The sequence below is a fragment of the Leiobunum rupestre genome, chromosome 4, assembly GCF_980474605.1.
Source record: "Leiobunum rupestre chromosome 4, qqLeiRupe1.1.hap1, whole genome shotgun sequence".
Taxonomy (NCBI): Eukaryota; Metazoa; Arthropoda; class Arachnida; order Opiliones; family Sclerosomatidae; genus Leiobunum; species Leiobunum rupestre.
This window is the reverse complement of record NC_143387.1, coordinates 65,093,587-65,109,538: the sequence shown is the minus strand read 5'-3', so window position 1 is coordinate 65,109,538 and position 15,952 is coordinate 65,093,587. Positions and strand designations below refer to the sequence as shown.

General features: G+C 40.0%; 1 protein-coding gene across 3 annotated transcripts; it reads right to left on the bottom strand.

Annotated features, from left to right (window-relative positions):
- Positions 1 to 2,349: 2,349 nt before the first annotated feature.
- P5CS (Delta[1]-pyrroline-5-carboxylate synthase) lies at positions 2,350 to 15,941 on the bottom strand. Of its 3 annotated transcripts, none has more exons than XM_090173911.1 (14): positions 15,797 to 15,941; positions 13,477 to 13,755; positions 13,069 to 13,388; positions 12,685 to 12,996; positions 11,684 to 11,899; positions 11,457 to 11,619; positions 11,237 to 11,380; positions 10,951 to 11,168; positions 10,743 to 10,880; positions 9,249 to 9,444; positions 8,189 to 8,310; positions 5,300 to 5,486; positions 5,049 to 5,144; positions 2,350 to 2,776 (listed from the first exon to the last, which is right to left on the bottom strand). In XM_090173911.1, exons 2-14 carry the CDS (start codon positions 13,631 to 13,633, stop codon positions 2,607 to 2,609), a joined length of 2,439 nt encoding a protein of 812 aa, XP_090030037.1. In that variant the 5' UTR covers positions 13,634 to 13,755; positions 15,797 to 15,941; the 3' UTR covers positions 2,350 to 2,606. The 3 variants fall into 3 exon arrangements, with proteins under 3 accessions (XP_090030037.1, XP_090030040.1, XP_090030038.1); XM_090173914.1 differs by having other exon boundaries at positions 12,730 to 12,996; positions 15,797 to 15,939; XM_090173912.1 differs by lacking the exon at positions 15,797 to 15,941 and adding an exon at positions 15,066 to 15,212.
- Positions 15,942 to 15,952: the final 11 nt, after the last annotated feature.

Here is a 15,952-nt window from a genome sequence, read left to right as displayed (position 1 = left end):
TTTTCCGAGTAAGTGTCCTTCATTTTCTGGTAAGTCTTATTTTCCAACTGAGTGTCCTTCATTTTCTGGTAAGTCTAATTTCCAAGTGAGTGTTCTTCATTTTCTGGTAAGTCTTATTTTCCGAGTAAGTGTCCTTCATTTTCTGGTAAGTCTTATTTTCCAACTGAGTGTCCTTCATTTTCTGGTAAGTCTAATTTCCAAGTGAGTGTTCTTCATTTTCTGGTAAGTCTTATTTTCCGAGTAAGTGTCCTTCATTTTCTGGTAAGTCTTATTTTCCAACTGAGTGTCCTTCATTTTCTGGTAAGTCAATTTTCCCAGTGAGTCTCTTAGATTTTGCAGCACGGTGGTAGTGGATCTTTAGACATTCCAAGTGACCAGCCTAGATATTTTCATACAATTAACGCGTCAAGTAAGTTTACATTACTAAGGTACATAACACACGAAGAAGTAAATAGCCATTGTTTTTGATGGAACTATAAGTTTTATTGGTAAAAAAAACACGGTACTTCGGTGAGGCGAATATAAAAAAAAATCCCCTTATAAAGCATATTTTTGCCTAAAAAAGTTTAACTTTTCACTTATCGCTCTAGTTCAACGGTGGCTCTCGTCAATTATGCTTTAGATTACTAAAGACATTTTCAATTCAGCTCCACCAAAAAGTAAGTCTTTTTCTTAAAGAATTTCAAATCACAGTTTATAGTTCAATTGATTGGGCCCAATGAACAGCAAAAGGTTTGAACGCTTAATACTCACTAGATCAAAAACGCTGTGACGGGGATGCAGAACAATTGTATTAGGCCTAACGGAGATTTTTTTGCGTCGTAGGGCAAAATTGCTTTGAGGGTGACGTTCGACGCAAAAAAAATTGTATTAGGCCTAACGGGAGATTTTTGCGTCGCTCGCGGTCGTAACATTTTTACCCTGGTGAAAACCAGGCTTTGTAGTGAAAATGTGAAAACGCCTTTATTTAGTGTAGGCGGCATTGGACGTTCTATAGACGAGTCAGTTTGTTTTGGCAAGCCATTAGGCTTAGTTAAGCCTCATTAGTACGACGTTGACTGACATAATAAGATTGTTTACGGATACTGTCATCGAAATTTCCTTTTCAAACCCCGCCGCAACTCCGCACCGTTTTCGTCTTAACCTTCAGCCTTTACAGAAAACCGAGCGTCGTAGACGGACTAACCGATACGTTACGAACTTTCGCGAGAAATTGTTTGAAAAGCAGAGGGTTTTAAGACGAGATTCGTTTCTATTTTGGGCACTCTAAAAGCATTCGAAATTAAATAAACTTTCTATAAGTCCTTCAACGTGTTTTCTGCAGCTTCAGTACCAAGGTCAAGGGATATTGCTTGCCACTGAAATATAAACACATGGCCCGTGATTATGAATGGATAGGAAATTAATTTTTTTATCGGGGTTTTAGAACCGTCCGTAGGGTAACTTTCACCCACGCTGCTTTTGGAAAGTTATCCCTACGCCATTAACCTCTCGATTTAAAATCACTCCATCTGTACAATCGTAGACAACACACTATGTAGATATAAAGAGAAGACGAACCAGAGACCAAGAGTCTAGAGGAAATCCCTGCTCCCGTATGTTTGACTGTTCATGGATATACTGCTGTTCCCTTCGTTAGCAGCAGTTAACCGTTTTTAAATTCAATCGCTCTTTAAAGCCCTGAAATCCTCATTGACTCCTAAAAAATTATCAGCCTTGTTACGTTCACATTACGCCGCAAAGGGTTTGGTATATAGATAACGACAGCAAAAAATCTCCTTCGTTAGCTAGTTTTTGCTTGACACAAAGGCTTAATGAAAAATCATCAAAACTGACCCTTATTTCGGAAAAATCATAAGAAATTATTGAATTGTATTATGTAAAATAGACTATCATTAACACTCGCTTAGTTTGTGAAGCTACATGTATTTATTTTGAAATTTGAGAACAAAACACGTTTTTATTGGTATTTATTCTACCAACAAGGGTATTAACTAAACGCAACACTAGTTCAGCTACTGAAGACAAACAACTATGTAGACCAGGTTCAAAATACTTTGAAGCTACAACGGCTAAAGTTTCAGACAAGTAAAAATCGAAAAATCTTTTACTATTTCCTCACACCATGGAATAACCAGAGATGGTATGACAGTGCACTGAAACGTCTTTTACAATGATTTGATCATATACACTACCGTTATGATAGATGACTTGGTTAATATCGGCCACGAATAGCCGATATAGCGGCTGTACCCATATCGGTGTATCCCTAGTTCATTTGAATTAAAATATTGGTAGAATTATCAGTGTTTATTGATCTCATTATTAACAATAATAAACAAGAAAATGTTTTAGGAAAAAATACTTTATTTACAAATTTGGGGCAGAAAATGCACGTTGAACTTAATAAATACCACAAAATCGTTTGCGTTTCTCTAGTTTGGTTTTATAGAAAAATATATTTTTTAACACAACTTAAGGCGTGTTCTTTTTAACGAATTAAGAATTTGAAAATTCGAACTGCAAAATTCTAGACTTATCGTTTGTTTCAATAATATTTGGTGAAACATTTTTCGTTTTGGCACTTGTAATTTTAAATGTTAAGATCAGTTCGTCGTGGCAAGCTGTTCGTGAACGTATTTCATGGTTCCATTTTCACTGAACTCTGACACAACGTTCCCTGACCCTTCCATCAGCCATTTCGTGGTCAAGAGACCCTCCATGCCGACGGGTCCACGAGCGTGAATTCTACTGGTACTAATGCCAACTTCCGCTCCTGATCAAAAGAAAATAAATAATCGATAAATTGGATGAAAGTCTAACTTGAATGTTATTTCTAAAAACCATTGACATAGTCCCGATAATTAAAAATGATCACTCGAGGCAGATTATTATATCAGGGGCCCCAGTATAGCCTCCTCAATTTATTAAAAATGATCACTCGAGGCAGATTATTATATCAGGGGCCCCAGTATAGCCTCCTCAATTTATTAAAAATGATCACTCGAGGCAGATTATTATATCAGGGGCCCCAGTATAGCCTCCTCAATTTTATAAAATGATCACTCGAGGCAGATTATTATATCAGGGGCCCCAGTATAGCCTCCTCAATTTATTAAAAATGATCACTCGAGGCAGATTATTATATCAGGGGCCCCAGTATAGCCTCCTCAATTTAACATTCTTTTAAAATTTGTAAAAGTCAAAAAGAATGCTCACTTTTGAGCAGAAATAATAGCCTACACCTCATTGTTATAAAGCCCTCTAAATTTATTTTGTTTTTTGTTTTTTATTTAATGTTCCTTTGAGGCCCTAGGTGTATTTTGTTATAAAGCCCTCTAAGTTAATTTATACTTTTTTAATTTTTATGGTCCTTTGAGGCCCTTTAAAAGATATTTTATATATATTTTAAATTTATTTTAATTAATTTTAATTTTATACATTTTTTGCTATTTGATTTTGAGGCCCCTCGACACGATATGGTCTTAGGACTCGGTAGGAGCCCACCTAGTGCACCTATACGGTTATACGCCACTGAATCAAAAAAACAGACGACCAGCTAGGGAGCAATTACGGCTGGAAAACTTCCGCCATTTTCCACATGAATAAACAGCGCTGCCAGGCAAAGGTTTCTCAGACGGTTAAAAAGGTAGCGTTGTTGCCAGATTCAGATTATTATCGTTGAAATACACCGAAAACGCCAGACTTTCCTTTTCAGCCAAATGGGTAAGAAATAATATTTATTTAATAATAATATCAACTAGAACTATTAAAGTAATATAGTAAACGGTGAAATTAAAAAGGACTTAATTAACAATGCATTTAAGTAACTGAGAAGTTATAAGTCGCCCCCACCCGCCTCAACCCCCTCACCCACACTTCCTAACCAAATTCGTCAGTTCGATTTTTGGTGACGCTCTTCCACACAAACAATCGCCATCTACGTTTACGTTTTATTATTAAAAAGCAGAACATTTTGGCCACAAAGAATGACAGGGCGGTACCAGAGGCTAATGTTACTATCCCATATTTTTAGGTAACTGAATGCATTCTTGACTTAATAGTTTCAGTACGTGTTTATGTTATCAACAGATGTCGCTATCGTCCCAATGCTCCGAAATTCGAAAAGTCCCTCTGGTCAAAAACGCGTATTGTCTTTGTTAATACTTGAGAATGGTTTATCTTTGTACAGGTACGTTTCGTTTCCCCTAAAGTTCAAAAAGCTGATTAACACCTCTCTACTTGCGATAAAATGCGTAACCATATCTGCGTATATACGATAGTGCTACATCGACGCTGTTAGGTAGTGATCTAGGTTACAATAATTAGACCAAGGTTTAACAAAGCTTATAATTGGTTAGTCAGATTATTTCTTGGGTAAACACTACTGGACCCGAATATAGATTTCGCGTTAGGTTCTTTTAGAGTAGCGGCGCTTGTAGCGCTACGGTGTTCGATATTGGAAAGATTTCCACCCAAATATTAAACGTGCGCAATATAGGCGAATGACATAAGGCTTAATAGCTCTTCATCTAACGTTTTCACGACTGTGCTTTGTATTTGGGAGGAAAGGTTTAGTGATTATCTCAGTAGGAGCGCTGGTGGGCGACATAGTTTAAAGAATGACGTTTTTGCGTATGATTCGGTTCCATTCGTTTGTCTAAGCTTACTCAGCAACACCACCAATTTATCGTCTATTGCAAACGCTATTTTCAAGATTTATCGCGTAAAGGAAGTAGAAACTAAATAGAAAAATCGTCTGCTACGACTGGTTTTAACGTCACTAGCGACAATCACACCTAGCTTCTGTTAATTGGCCACAGAGCCGTTTGCATTCCGGAAATAGAGCTTGCAAAATTCCAAATGATCATAAATGGGATATGCTACCACGAGGTACAAAGGGAAGGAACTACCTGAAATTCGGGTCGAATTTACAAATGACTTTGTTACCCTTTAAACCTTGTGGAAGATAAATCAAATTCGTTTATCCACCGTAATTATGAACGTTCATACTAAAAAAAATCAGTATTATAATTTTTTTTTTTTACCTAAACCAAATCTGAAGCCGTCAGCGAATCTGGAACTACAATTATGGAAAACGCAGGCGCTGTCCACGGATCCCAGGAAAAAGCTGGCGGCGTCCTCTGGTGGGAATAACAAGAGGGAGAAAAAGTGTGAAAATAAATCCCGGATCAGAGATCAAAATACGTCTGCATCGAAGCTGGATTGCGAGGATGGGAAGTAGGCGCCTAATCATTTTCAAAGTAGGTCGCGCTGATAAAATAGGAAAGACGCTTACGGTTTTCGGTGACAATGACGTCGGTGTGAGCGCTTCCGAAAGTGTTGATATGGCCGATGGCTTCCTCCATGTTGTCCACAATCTCGATGGCGCACTCTAAACTGCCGTATTCCGTTTTCATGGATTTAGCTGGTGGGGGCCCGAACGTCAGCATTTTAGAGAGACGAGGGCCGGCGTAGATTTTTACCTGCGTCAAATAAGAAGGATTTAGGCCGGGATTCCAAAAATATTCCCCCGAAGACCCAAGCAATCCGCGATTTATCGTGGACCGTGAAAAGTAGAGGGGGTCAGCAAAATATGATAAATCAAGCTACATTTCGAAAATGCCCAATAAGCGAAATCTTGGTTTTATCTATTTCTATGGGCGAGAGACGCGTTTTTATTGAAATCTTTGTCGGTTGATCAATTTTAAAACGCGACTGTTGTCATGATCTAATGGAAATCTCTAAAGTTGCTTTCGACGATAGTGGTGTGACCAAGCTAAAGGTCCTCTAAAGCTTGTTTTCCACTGGCGCGCGCAACGACGCGTTTCTCAGCTTTGAAACGTTCAAACGTTTTTACGCGCGTTAAGAAAATAACATTATGACGCGCGCTAGTGGAAAACAAGCTTAAGAATACGGCGTATTTATTCCATTGGTAGTCTCGACAACGAGTATTTATTCCATTGGTAGTCTCGACAACGAGTATTTATTCCATTGGTAGTCTCGACAACGAGTATTTATTCCATTGGTAGTCTCGACAACGAGTATTTATTCCATTGGTAGTCTCGACAACGAGTATTTATTCCATTGGTAGTCTCGACGACGAGTATTTATTCCATTGGTAGTCTCGACGACGAGTATTTATTCCAATGGTAGTCTCGACAACGAGTATTTATTCCAATGGTAGTCTCGACAACGAGTATTTATTCCATTGGTTGTCTCGACAACGAGTATTTATTCCAATGGTAGTCTCGACAACGAGTATTTATTCCAATGGTAGTCTCGACGACGAGTATTTATTCCATTGGTAGTCTCGACGACGAGTATTTATTCCATTGGTAGTCTCGACGACGAGTATTTATTCCATTGGTAGTCTCGACGACGAGTATTTATTCCATTGGTAGTCTCGACGACGAGTATTTATTCCATTGGTAGTCTCGACGACGAGTATTTATTCCATTGGTAGTCTCGACAACGAGTATTTATTCCATTGGTAGTCTCGACAACGAGTATTTATTCCATTGGTAGTCCCGACAACGAGTATTTATTCCATTGGTAGTCTCGACAACGAGTATTTATTCCATTGGTAGTCCCGACAACGAGTATTTATTCCATTGGTAGTCTCGACAACTAGTATTTATTACATTGGTAATCTCGACAACGAGTATTTATTCCATTGGTAATCTCGACAACGAGTATTTATTCCATTGGTAATCTCGACAACGAGTATTTATTCCATTGGTAATCTCGACAACGAGTATTTATTCCATTGGTAATCTCGACAACGAGTATTTATTCCATTGGTAGTCTCGAAAACTTGTATTTATCCCATTGGTAGTCTCGACCACATGTATTTATCCCATTGGTAGTCTCGACCACATGTATTTATCCCATTGGTAGTCTCGACCACATGTATTTATCCCATTGGTAGTCTCGACAACATGTATTTAATCCATTGGTAGTCTCGACAACATGTATTTAATCCATTCGTAGTCTCGACAACGTGTATTTAATCCATTGGTAGTCTCGACAACGTGTATTTAATCCATTGGTAGTCTCGACAACGTGTATTTAATCCATTGGTAGTCTCGACAACGTGTATTTAATCCATTGGTAGTCTCGACAACGTGTATTTAATCCATTGGTAGTCTCGACAACGTGTATTTAATCCATTGGTAGTCTCGACAACGTATATTTAATCCATTAGTAATATTAATTGAGGACATGGGTTTTTAAAACGAAAACCAAGCGGTCTCTAGTTCTGTCACCCCATTAGCGGCGAAAGTGTCTTCCATTAAGTCTGCTCAGTTTACATAGAGCCACGTAGCTAGCAACGCCAGAAGCTCACTAAGCAAAAGATTTGCTAGTATAAAGCGTAAAGCGTCTGCTTAGCAGACGAATTTTCAGCTGCTTATGAGCTACTGGAGTTGACCGCTTCGTGAAACTAGTAAAACTAGGGGTACGTTCAGCAGCGCTCATCGGACTCACCGATTACTAATCGGTGACATCGGTTTCCTAGGCTGCGTTCAGGAAGCGAAGCGTGTATGAAACTAGGATTTTTTTCTAATTTCGCGTCGCGTCGCGCCGCTCGCTTCGCGACATGTGTGTGGCCGCCTTTACCATGTTCCATTAGAGTGCTCGGATCTGCACGGATCAATTTTCGCGTGTTTCATTTATTGTTGTCGAGCGCTCCGAGATCGCTCGAAAGCGAACTGCCGATTTCGACAGATCAACTGTTCGAGATCGCGCTCAGACCAAGTTTCAAGTGTTTCCACGCGCCCGCTCTGCTCAGAGTAATTTTTTCGCGTGTTGCTTTTTAGCAATAAAGTCTCCGAATCTTTAAACATGTTCCATTTTGTCAGAGCCGGATTCAGAGCTAATCTTAGTAATCTAGCGCAGCCAAATGGAAAACGCAATTCGCCTCACAGTGAAGCTTCTTATAGGCAAACTGAAAATAGTGATTCGAAACCGGGGAAAGGGGGGAGATTGACCTCGGAGGTTTCGCGTCTGCTAGCGAGGTTAACGATAGATTGGATATTAACTTCCAGATTTGAATAAAAATTGAACCGAAAATCGACGGAAATAATTTGAAAACGAAGAAAACCCGTAATCTGGTTAGCAGCAAATGCTACCCCAATATTATATGTTATTATTTAGTTAATGAGTCCATGCTATTGTCAACACTCACCCCTTCTTTCTTCAATTCGTTGCAGACTTGTACGAAAAAGTCCTGTTCGAAGAGGCGTCTATGAATTAGCAGCGTTTCCATGGCGTTGCAGGCGGCTGGGTAATCGCATTTGGAGTCTCGAACTGCATTGGCGGAGAGAAGAAAAGATGCCGACATTTTTAATTATCCCTTCTAATTCTATTATTCACTTTCATTAGAGGGAATTTCAAACTTGAAATTTAATTATAAAGGTCGATGCTCTGTTTCGGTAGAGGCTTTTCTAACAGGTAGGACAAAAGGGTATGCCCCCCCCCCCCCCCTTAAGACAATTATAATAAGCCAATCTTAGTTTAATTTTAAAACGAACTTAGAACCCAAAGAAATGCAAAATAACCTACATGATTGATTTCTTTACAAGTTTTTAACTTAAGGTTTCTTTTCCACTTCATTGATTATATTTTATGCATAGTTTCAATTAAATGTGCCCCCTTCCCCCCATTTTGCGAAATGAGTGAAGTCTTTACGAATTGGAATGGTTTCGCCTGAAAAGCTTTCCGTGGAAAAAAAACAGGTACATTTAGTGGAGATTAGTTCAATTACCACGAACGAATTCAAATACATAAGAATGTGCGACCACTGAGGTCTTGGAGCCGGCGCACGTTTCTCCCAGACGGCTGAGAAGTCGGCTTTGAGAACGTGCGACTATTTAAGCATCACGTACGCATCACATATACGAGCCGAAACCTATGTTTTTACCAATACACCACTGTACAAGACTTCAGAGATTCTAAGCCCCAGTTTCGAATACTTTGTAGCGAAAGTTTGTCTACCTTCGATTTTTTTAACCTCTTTCACGGAGACGAACGTCATCAGTTTAAATTTTGTTATTAAAAAATAGACGAACTTTACCTTAAGCACGCGAGGGTGATACCAGAGTCTAATGCTGTTGCTCCCGAAATTTATGGTTGTACGTACAATTTTCTTTTGATCAATTGTTAGAACAACTCTTTATTGGGTATTAGTTTGCTATCAATAGCCGATTGAGTTTCTAACCATAAAATATATGGAACATCTGTCTTACTAATTTTCATGGCCATTTGCAAATCGGCGTCGCTGTCGATGTAGACGTGGCAGACACCCTCGCTGTGGCCCAGAACGGGAATTCCTTTGCTTTGTTCTTGAATGGAGCGAACCAACTGACTGGATCCTCGAGGAATGATCAAATCTATGTGTCCTTCCAGCTCCAATAGCTCGCTGACGTCTTCGCGGTTTCCAACCTTTTGGTGCATAAGTAATGTTTGTATTCAATCGTGTTTGAAACCCAATTTTTAAAATGCTTTCATGTTTTTTTTTATTAACTAGTTCAAACTACTATAATTTTATATCTTTTTCCGAGGGAAGTATCAACCTTGGTCGTAATAAACGAAACATGCACCTTCGCTGAGTTCGAATTTCCCGCCAAACAGCGGATGTGTACACCGCTTCACGACTTAAAATATACAGCTCCACCATGGAGGAAGAAACTACTTCTGGAGAGGTAAATACGATACCTCTAGCAAGGGCCGATTGTTCGAAGTGTGGCACGAAAATCAACTTGAGGCTGCAGACGTTACGCCTGGTTCGTAGGCTTTTAGCGACTCATATTTTAGGACAGCCATTACGGAATTTTTATAAAGTTATATAGTTATTCCGTTCATCCATAGGTTTCGACCCTCTACTAGGCCTGCTTTTCTTCTCCAGGATAGTAGTTTCTCGCTCCATGGCTCCACCCCTAATGCTTAGTTTCCACCAGCACGCGTAACGTCGCGTCACTCAACTTTGGCACGTACAAACATTTTTACGCGCGTTAAAAAAGTACATTATTACGCGCAGTGCCGTATTTCCGCCTAGGCCAACCTAGACCGTGGCCTAGGGGCCCATCCTTGGAAGTGGCCCTCCAGTGATCGTAATTACTGTATTCGAAGGCATACATCTATAATATCAATCGTAATTTGTATTGGAGAAATTCCTAGGTAGAAGATTTTGTTTTAAAATTACCAAATTTCTGCCCGGCAGTTTACGGACGCAGCCTTAAATCGCAATGTTGCATAATTATAACATATTTAGTCGACGATTGTTAAGAACTTTTATTTAGTAATATAACCGTAGAGCCCAGACTTCTACGCTGAATCCGGGAAATTCAGGCACAGCCTAGTTCCACGGATACAGCGCGTGAAAAGGGGGCCCAGACTCCTTATCTTATCTGCCTATGGGCCCAGGATCTCTAAGTCCGGCCCTGATTACGCGGGCTAAACCCGGCTAATGGAAACCAAACTTAACAATGTAAAATGTACAAATTACATTCCTTAGGGATATTTACTGATTTTTAAACCGTATTTTCCCGATTTAATAGTATGATAAAGAAGCCACTATATGACGTATTTCACTCTAAACGCATTTGGAAAAATCGGAGAGAGCCTACAAAGGTAAATTTAAGCGAATAACACGAGTAGTATAGTGCGATGGCTACTTCATTAGTAGGAGATACATAAAATACTACCGCTTAGTATCTATTTAAAAATAACGCTTATCTTACCAATGCCACGGCGTCGGACGCGTCATAATGACTGAGAGCTTCTTGCGTCAGCTGATGTAGTATTTTGTTACTGTGCGCGGCTTCTTTGCCTCCTTTGAGAAGGAGTCCGTTGGCGGTACCCATCGCCAAAGCAGCCACCTGATATTACGAAGTTTCTTATTTAATAAGGAGCGATTGGATCGGAAATTTCGAGTAACCACGTTCGTACCTGAGGTAAACAATCGGGGCGAGATTCGAAAATGACCATGAGGACGCCCAAAGGCACCGTGACTTGTTTGAGGTCCATTCCTTCGGCCACTTTGGTCCTTCGCAAAACTCGGCCGACGACGGTCTGCGCGTCTAGGGCGATTTGCTTCAGTCCATCGGACAGCGTCTGTAGCTTGGAAGGGTTCAAAGACAACCTGGACAGTAATGGCTTGGCCAAACCTGTGACGTTATGGATACGCTTAAGAACTTTTCTTTTGAATTTTAAGACCAATTTCCTAGAATCGTACCAGTTTCTTCGGCGATTTTAAGATCTTTATGGTTGGCTTGCATAATCCAGTCTTGCTTCGTTATCAGCAAGTCCGCTAATCGGTTGATAACGTCGCCGCGTTGCGTGGATGTTAGACTTTGCAATTTTCTGCTTCCTATGCGAGCTGTCGAAGACAATAGTTTGTTTCTTTACTATCTCTGAAGAAAGTACCGTATTACATTTGCCTATGGCAATCGTACCGTTATCCGCTAAAACCTCCACGGGAATGGACGTGTTCTTGTGGTCCGTGAAGAAGGTACCGACTCTCTTTCCTTCCATAATCCTCGTGATAGACTTTTCCTCCAGTCCGTTGCAGATAACCACCGATACCCCTCGTTCTAAGGCCCAACTCGCCGATCTCACCTACATTACGGTTCATTTTAAGATTAAGACCGTATAAGCTAAGGTTTAATTATGTCAAGCCTACTTTGGCCTCCATTCCACCGAGTCCCACTCTAGATTTCTCACCGAAGGTAATGCCCCCGTTGGTGTTTGGGCAGTAAGTACTTAGCAGCCGCGCTCCATCCTGTTCGGGTGGCAGCGTGTAGATGCCATCGACGTCGGACATTAAGATAAGTAGGTCGGCTTCCACTTCGACGGCCAAATGGGCAGCCAAACTGTCATTGTCCTTTATACTTATCACCTGTCAAATAACCTGGAATTTAGCACGCGTCAATTCGGTAGATAACAACAAAATATTTGCCAACGTTCAATTTTTGACGAAGACAAATACATTGACGTATTGTATAGGCCTCTTTTAAGGGTGACTCGTTTACCCTCTTATCCTTAAAATAGAAAGTTAACACCTTTCAAGGATCACTAGATAGAAATTACGCGCTAAGATATCGCCTCAACGGCTTATTCTTCTACATTCGCGTTAACGAGTCATTGCGGTTAAAAATCATAGAAGGATAATTATCACTGCTTTTTGGCACGGTGGTCCGTATCTTGATGACCGATTACTTGGACTCTATTTTAGCCTCGACTGTGGTTCAACAATCCTGCCTGATAAGAGAGACGCGAAAGTTCAAGTATCAATTCAAAGTTTTAAGTTTCGTGCGCCTGTATCGCGCTGATTGATAAGAAATGACTCTTCTTCCCTATTATTCTTCGTTATCAGTAATAACTTTCTCGAACGTCCTATCCGCCTCTTTTCTCGTGGTATTTCTTAATCCGTCAAAGTTTAAAATTGTCTCTTGGCATTTCGAAATGATAAACTTAATTCCTAAAAACGATTGTTTTCGAGAGATACGATTGTTAAAGGGTAATCCCTATATTTAAGACCAAGCGTCTGTTAAGCCGCGATCAAGGTTAGAGGGGTGTGTTCACGGTTAGTTTCGGAAGCGCGCTATATTTGGGGGTGTATAAGCGCCCATGCGGGTACTGGGTGGACATGCAGGACACAAGCAAAGTGCAAGATAACCCTACACTCTGGGGGAACGTTTGTTGATGGGATGAAAGTGTCTTGGCTACCCCATTTAGATCCAAGTCGGCGTAGGCTGGTGGCACCACGGTGTCGTTGGTATTGACCACGGGAATGATATTAAGACCCAACAGTTCCTGCACCGTGCTCTTCAAGTTGATCCTGCTCTCGGGATTGTAGAAGTCTGGTTTGGTCACCAATACTTGGGCGATGTTGATACCGTACTGCGAAAAGAGGGCTTCGTACAGGGCCATAAGTCCGCTCTGACCAACGGCCGCAGCCGCTCGTGGGTCGGGAACTCGAGTGATTCTCGCTATCTGCCAAACGAAAGATGTGGAGGGATTACGGGGAAGGTTTGAAAAGGGTTGGAAATGGTCAAAGGAGCTTACGTTTCTTGGGTTGTCTTTATTGTTCGATAGCGTTTGCCTCATGGACATGGACATTCGAATTTCTTCGCTTAGTTTCTGTTTTCCGAAAGCGACTGCCCCGCTGGTGACCATGAGGACGTCTCGGCCTAAATTGTGGAGGTTAGATACTTGTTCCACGATAGAGGTCAAACGTCCCAAGGCCAATCCGCATTCGTCTTCTCTCGTGATGACCGCCGATCCCAACTTGACCACGATTCGGCGGGCGTCCTTCAGTTGACTTCTATACGCGCATGGCATTCGACGGCCATCTGTTGTTTGGATCTGCCGTTTGTCGCTATTTCCTGGTGACCACGGAACAAAAATCGGTGTCAAAGTATATAAAATTCTCTTAACAACCCACTTTGGTCCTAAAAAGTATTGATTGCTTACGTATAGAGGGAAAGTGATTAAGGTGATATGTGTAGACTGTTCGAACTGAGTTGGACGAAAAGCGGTCATTCTTAGGGATGCACCTGGTCAAGCGAATAACCGGCTTTTCAAGAAACTGTCGGCACCTGATTATGGACGCGGCTCCGTAATGACTCATTTTGAATGCTTAAAGAGTTCTGTGTTAAAGATTAGGTGGTTGAAACTTGAAACGACCGGAGTTCAAATGACGACTTCGCAAAATTCGTACTTTATGTGGCACCAGAACAAGAATCTGGAAAACTGAAATAAGAAAAACGTTTCGCGTTTACCTTATGTTTTCTTTTTTTCGTTTTTACATTATTTTTGTTTTTATGATTTTCGATGGTTTATTGCCTTGATCATTTTTGAAGGGGCATTCACGTCATCTACACGAACGAAAAAACTTTATCTCAACTAAAGAGGACCAGATGGACTAGCAGGATAATCATCGATTTTACGTTCCGATACAATAATTTATCCTTTTTTGCGGAACTGCTAATTTTTCATTTTGAAGGCGTTTAAATTTTTACTAAAGCCTTGGTTCCAAGATAAAATAAGCTTGCGAAGGAGATTAATTGTCGACATTAGCGACAAATTCGTACATGAAAATTTAATTATAGCATCTAGAATTAAATATTTGTCTAAACGAAATGTAATTTCTTTAATAATAATTTGTCTTGAAAATAAAATTAAAAACCGTTTTATTGTACAACAGCGGTTTAATTTTATTTTTAACTTAATCAAAGTACAAAACTGTCGTTATAACACTTTTGGATGATTTTTCGTCAAACTAATATAGTATTAACTCCATAGGTTTTGACGTGGTCGCCATTTTGTATGTTTTATTCTCTACGGAAATACCTTGTGGCCGAAATGTGAAATTAGGTGATCCACCATAAATATGGAAATTATTACTTCTTTTTAAGCTTAATTGACGGCTTTTAAAATTCATTTTGCGCGTGAAAATACCTCTACATGTTATGGTCAAAAAAGCACGCAAAGAAGGCTGTGTGCCCAAAACATATATCTGTAGTGTCGCGCGCTAAAACGTCATTTCAAAATCGTTCAATGGGGATGTTAACTAATGATGTTCCCGCTAGGTTCGTGACCAAGCTAGAGGTCCTCTAAGCGGACGACGCGTTCTTTTATATGCCGAAATTATCCGTCGTCTGCTTAGAGGACCGCTAGCTCGGTCACGAACCTAGCGGGAACATCATTAGTTAGCATCCCCATTGCCACGAAAGGAAATTTCGTCGCGAGCATTTGAAAGAGTAGCAAAAAATAATTCTTTACAGACGATCGCAACAAGGTTACGTATTACCTCCACAATGAACCACTAAGGAGCGCCGAAAATGTTAAAAGCCGTAGGAGGGAGCGGGCAATATTGGTACCCGTTTAAAACTTGGGGCAAAAGTAATGCCAGAGGTAATATTCCTTTAAATATATCAAGTAAAATGAAAACTTATACGCATTTATAATTTCTAGGTATACCCCAAATAGCTCGGCTCACCCGTACGTAAACCAGCTTTTAGGAATCAAAATATATTTTGTATTTGAATCACATTACCTACCTTGTTGCAAATACAGGATGCTCTCTGTACCATTGAAATTTAAAACCACTGAAAATTAGTATTGAGATACTTCCGATTGCATGGAAGTCTGTCTCGCCAACTCGGAATTTTTAGCTTTTTGGGGTAGATCGCATTGGCATTCGGTCCTTATATATATTTATATACATACGTATATTCTTTATACCCACCCCGGGGTAATTCTTAATCATACATATGGAAAGAGATAAAATATCGGGCGCCTTTAGGTAAAAAAAATCAGAGAAGAGGGCGTTTTTCCCCATCCGTAGATAATAATTCATAATAATATATCTCCATGCATACATTTTTATCTCTAAGATAATGATATCGGAAATGTTTTGAGAAATCGGAAATTTTGCGAAACTAAATTACAGTGATATTCTTATGATAGACACGTGGACCAAAATTTTGCATATTGGAGATTTTATTTATCGAAAAAAATTAAAATTAAAATTATTTGAAAATGTGTAATTTTATTTTAAAAAATGGGGTTTGAAAAAACTTGCAACGCGTGTAAGGTAATCGTAAAATTTTACAAAGGTAAACCGCCGCGCTTGGTTTTATTCTAGTCGTATATGTGTTGAAAATATCTACACATACGTCTGAATTTAAAATGACAAAGTACGTCATTGTCTCGTTATCAGGTAATTTATACGGATTATGAAATTTTAGAGGGAAATATGCCAGAGAAATTTAAGAAAACGTGGACTCACCAGAACGCTATCCGGTTTTTAGGAGAATCCCATATTGCTAACGCAACACTTGCGTCAGATTTGTGTGGATCCGCGAATCCGATCGATACTACTACCGTAGTGGTAGAAGCGCCAAATACGAATTTTCCGCGAGCTAGTTTTTAATCCGCCGTCTCG

Bases quoted from the DNA above. Each gene is read 5' to 3' on its own strand.
- P5CS (XM_090173911.1), bottom strand. From the start codon at position 13,633: ATGAGTCATTACGGAGCCGCGTCCATAATCAGGTGCCGACAGTTTCTT. The intron at 8,311-9,248 runs GTAAGACAGATG...CCGCCAATGCAG, and splicing joins GCAAATGGCCATGAAAATTA to TTCGAGACTCCAAATGCGAT. The intron at 2,777-5,048 runs GTAAAAAAAAAA...TCTTTTGATCAG, and splicing joins CGGCTTCAGATTTGGTTTAG to GAGCGGAAGTTGGCATTAGT.